The following is a 3,206-nucleotide window of genomic DNA, read 5'->3' on the forward strand; positions in this document are numbered from 1 at the left end:
CAAGCGCTACTCCTTCTCCGATGGTAAACGATCCCCATCCCGGTGGACACGGTGGTAGCAGCAGTAGTGGTAGTGGTAGTATTAGTAGTAGTAGCAGTAATGATGCAACGGTGCAACGTGCACAAGCTGCTACGCCAGAGGCTACGATGCCACATCGTCATCCAGCGGCGGTGGATCCGGCGCGAACTCAGGAGACAGCGAGCACACTAAGGCACGGTCGAGACTCGAATCATCCGCGCCAGCAACATCACCACCACCACCACCACCACCAACACCACCATCGTCATCATCACCCTTCGTCGCCGGCCATCGGTCAAGACCTGGACGATCCATCGTCCGGTATGTCATAGCATCAGATTCTTAATTATAAGTTAGATTGTTTCAAGATTAACTAGAGGCGCGATACCGCGCGCCGGAGCTGGAACGATGGACTGATCGAGGGCAAGCGCCACCACAGGAGACTCAGACTTGATGACTGATTTGCTGCTAAACCACTGGCGGCTAACTAATACAGCTGTTCCCAGCTGCTGCCGGTCTGGCCTGGTGCACTCAAAGTGCTCAAATCGTATTCGTAAAGAATCGCATTCGCCAGGCCACGCCAGTCTAGGAATCCTTTGGAAAGGAAGGAACAGAATGACAGGAGAAGAGAAAGCTGTACAGATAGGGCTTGGAACGTTTGCATTGCGTTCCCGTTGGTGTCTCAAAACTTAGCTAATTGTACCATTGTTAGAGAGCGTGTGTGCGAATGAGGGAATGCTGTATGTGTGTACATTGTTAGCTAAGGACGAATGAGGGAAATACTAAAAGACAACACAAAAAAAACTAGGAACGAAAGAGAAAGGGATATTTTCTATATATACATTGAGGGAGGATGAATGAAAGCAAGAAAAGGGTCGCGAATCAGATTGATAATTAGCGAATGTTACTCTCGATATTGTTTTTGTATATAACGCGGGCATGGGCAACGAGGTTCAGGATCGATCGTTAGACGTTAGAGCAGCTGGCCTTACACCGTTCCCGGTGCTGGTTCCCGTACCCGTTTAACAGGTGCCACGCGCCATTGCATCTCCAACGAAGCGGTCACATGTCGGTGGCAAAAACCGAACCATTTGTGTCCCGTGACCATGAGATTGAGATGCATCGTGGCACCTGTAGCACCGGTCGATGGATTGATCAGGAGAAAGAAAGCAGAAAGCGGATAGAATGGAATGTAGTTTGAAAATTAAAGGATTTATATACTGACCTAGCCTGTACACAGGAGTCAAACTGGACAACAGACACAGACACACAGATACACAGAACAGTCAGACCGCAGCTGGACCGCTACTGTAGAGCGTAATCAACCGGACGTATCTTCCGAAATCCCATTCTGAAATGGTCGTGTGACCGCATGTGGGTCACGGTATACCTAATGGCACTCATTACATTCCTTAACGTACATCCTTGGGACACACAAACACTAACACACTTACTCACAGACACACAAACACCCAACAATCCCGTAGTGTTGTTTTGTAAGAAAGCGAAAAAAAGTAATGGAACAGCAAAAAAAGTCCAGGATCCAGAGAAGGTGCGCTCGTGCGTGCTCGTATGTTTTTGCTGGCTACACCGCTTTCTGGTGCTGGTGGTCCCTGGCTGACTCCCTAAAGGAAGGAATCTAATCGAATCTCTTATTAAACTTCTAAGAGGATTTATGATTGAAAGTATGAGAAACGGGGAGGAAACGCGACAGCGAGCGGTGTAAGTGTGCCTGGATGGGATAGAAAAAGTGCGGCTGAATGAAGATACGAGCCGCTAGCAGCAGCAAGTACGTTCTAGTTCTAGGACCTGTCGATGGATAGGCGATAGGGGGGAAAAAGAAGAGAATGTGATTATACTCGATTACTCGAAACAGCGTACGGTGATGGGACTTGCGTTACTTAAGTTTTACAATTTTGTGTAAGGTATTGTTCTACACATTTATTTAAGTGATTTTTTACCCCTTGAAACATTCTTTTTATCTCATCTTTTCCAATGCAATCTCAGTTCCTTTTGCTCAGTTTCTTGCTTCCTTACGGCGTACTTAACGGCAACCTTGAGGTGATGGTATTTGATTCCTTGCTTTTAGTATTTGACAGCATTTTGTACTCATTTGTAGGATTAGTTTCGTATCGTTAAGATGATGCATTTATTTAGCGATTAAGTTGTCTTGCCAGCTGTTCCGCGTTTATTATACCGCGTGTGATCGCAGGATCGAAAGAGAGATCCCGAGTGTGCGTGAAAAAGGATCACTGTTTAGTTCTTCGTGCCACGTGGTGACTCCACTACCAGCCGGCCGGCATTGACCGGTGGTTCGATGGAGGCACACGGCGGTGGGCTTTAGAGGAAAATACTTGTTTGTCCTAAATAAAGAATCGCTAAAAAGCTGTACCGGTACGGTGTGTCGCCCTTTCATCCTATGCCATCCAGTGATCATGATGACGAAAGCGGAATCTCGCGTTAGGACGACAATGATGGTCTCTGGCTATGCTCCAGTGCCTCAACAATGTTATTATGCTCAAGGATATTTAATTTCATTTTCTCCATAATTCGACATTCGCCAAGCAGCGCTTCAGGGTGTTATCGTAGCATTTGGCCAAAAGTTCATCGTGAAAACAGCAAAAAATTGGGATGGGAGGGGCAAATAAGGATGTCCACCATAACCAGTCAGTTCTTCGGCTTCGAGGTGAATGTATTTAACCTTTTATGACATTACATTAACAGTGTTTGGTGTGCTGCGGTGATAATCCAGTAACAAAGCTGAGCTGATGCTGAGAACATCCTAAAGGCATCCAACCTCTGTTCAACTATTGCATATGGTGCATCCGTTGCTCTACCAGGAAAAGATGAGAACGAATCATGTTGCAACCGTGCCCGCACCCACACGCTACCAGGATATCCCGAGTGGTCACGCGGTCTCTCGTGCTCGTCCACAAATGGAGCAATTTCATTCGTTTTCGCTCGCGCTCTAACGTCCTTGAAATGGGTTTCAAAAACCAACAATTTATATTCCAGTCCGTCGCCACGTTGGCCCCAAACGGTTGGTCCGAGTGGAGCCAGTCAACCCACGGGACGACCGTCGTCCGCAGCAGCAGCAACAGCAGTGAACTCGTACGACAAACTTTCGGTCCACCGGTCCGATGAGCGATGGTACCACTGGAGGGCACAGAATACAGGAAGTGAACAAC

General features: G+C 47.3%; 1 protein-coding gene across 5 annotated transcripts in view; it reads left to right on the plus strand.

Annotated features, from left to right (window-relative positions):
* The window catches only part of LOC126576358 (protein O-mannosyl-transferase Tmtc3), a 127,008-nt gene extending 124,617 nt beyond the window's left edge, over positions 1-2,391 (plus strand). For all 5 annotated transcript variants that reach the window (XM_050237597.1, XM_050237602.1, XM_050237598.1 and 2 more), the window contains one exon: positions 1-2,391. This exon is cut by the window's left edge and continues 589 nt beyond it. In XM_050237597.1, coding sequence (XP_050093554.1) covers positions 1-350 — 350 coding nt within the window. In that variant the 3' untranslated portion in view covers positions 351-2,391.
* Positions 2,392-3,206: the final 815 nt, after the last annotated feature.

This window comes from Anopheles aquasalis, chromosome 3 (assembly GCF_943734665.1).
Source record: "Anopheles aquasalis chromosome 3, idAnoAquaMG_Q_19, whole genome shotgun sequence".
Classification (NCBI taxonomy): Eukaryota; Metazoa; Arthropoda; class Insecta; order Diptera; family Culicidae; genus Anopheles; species Anopheles aquasalis.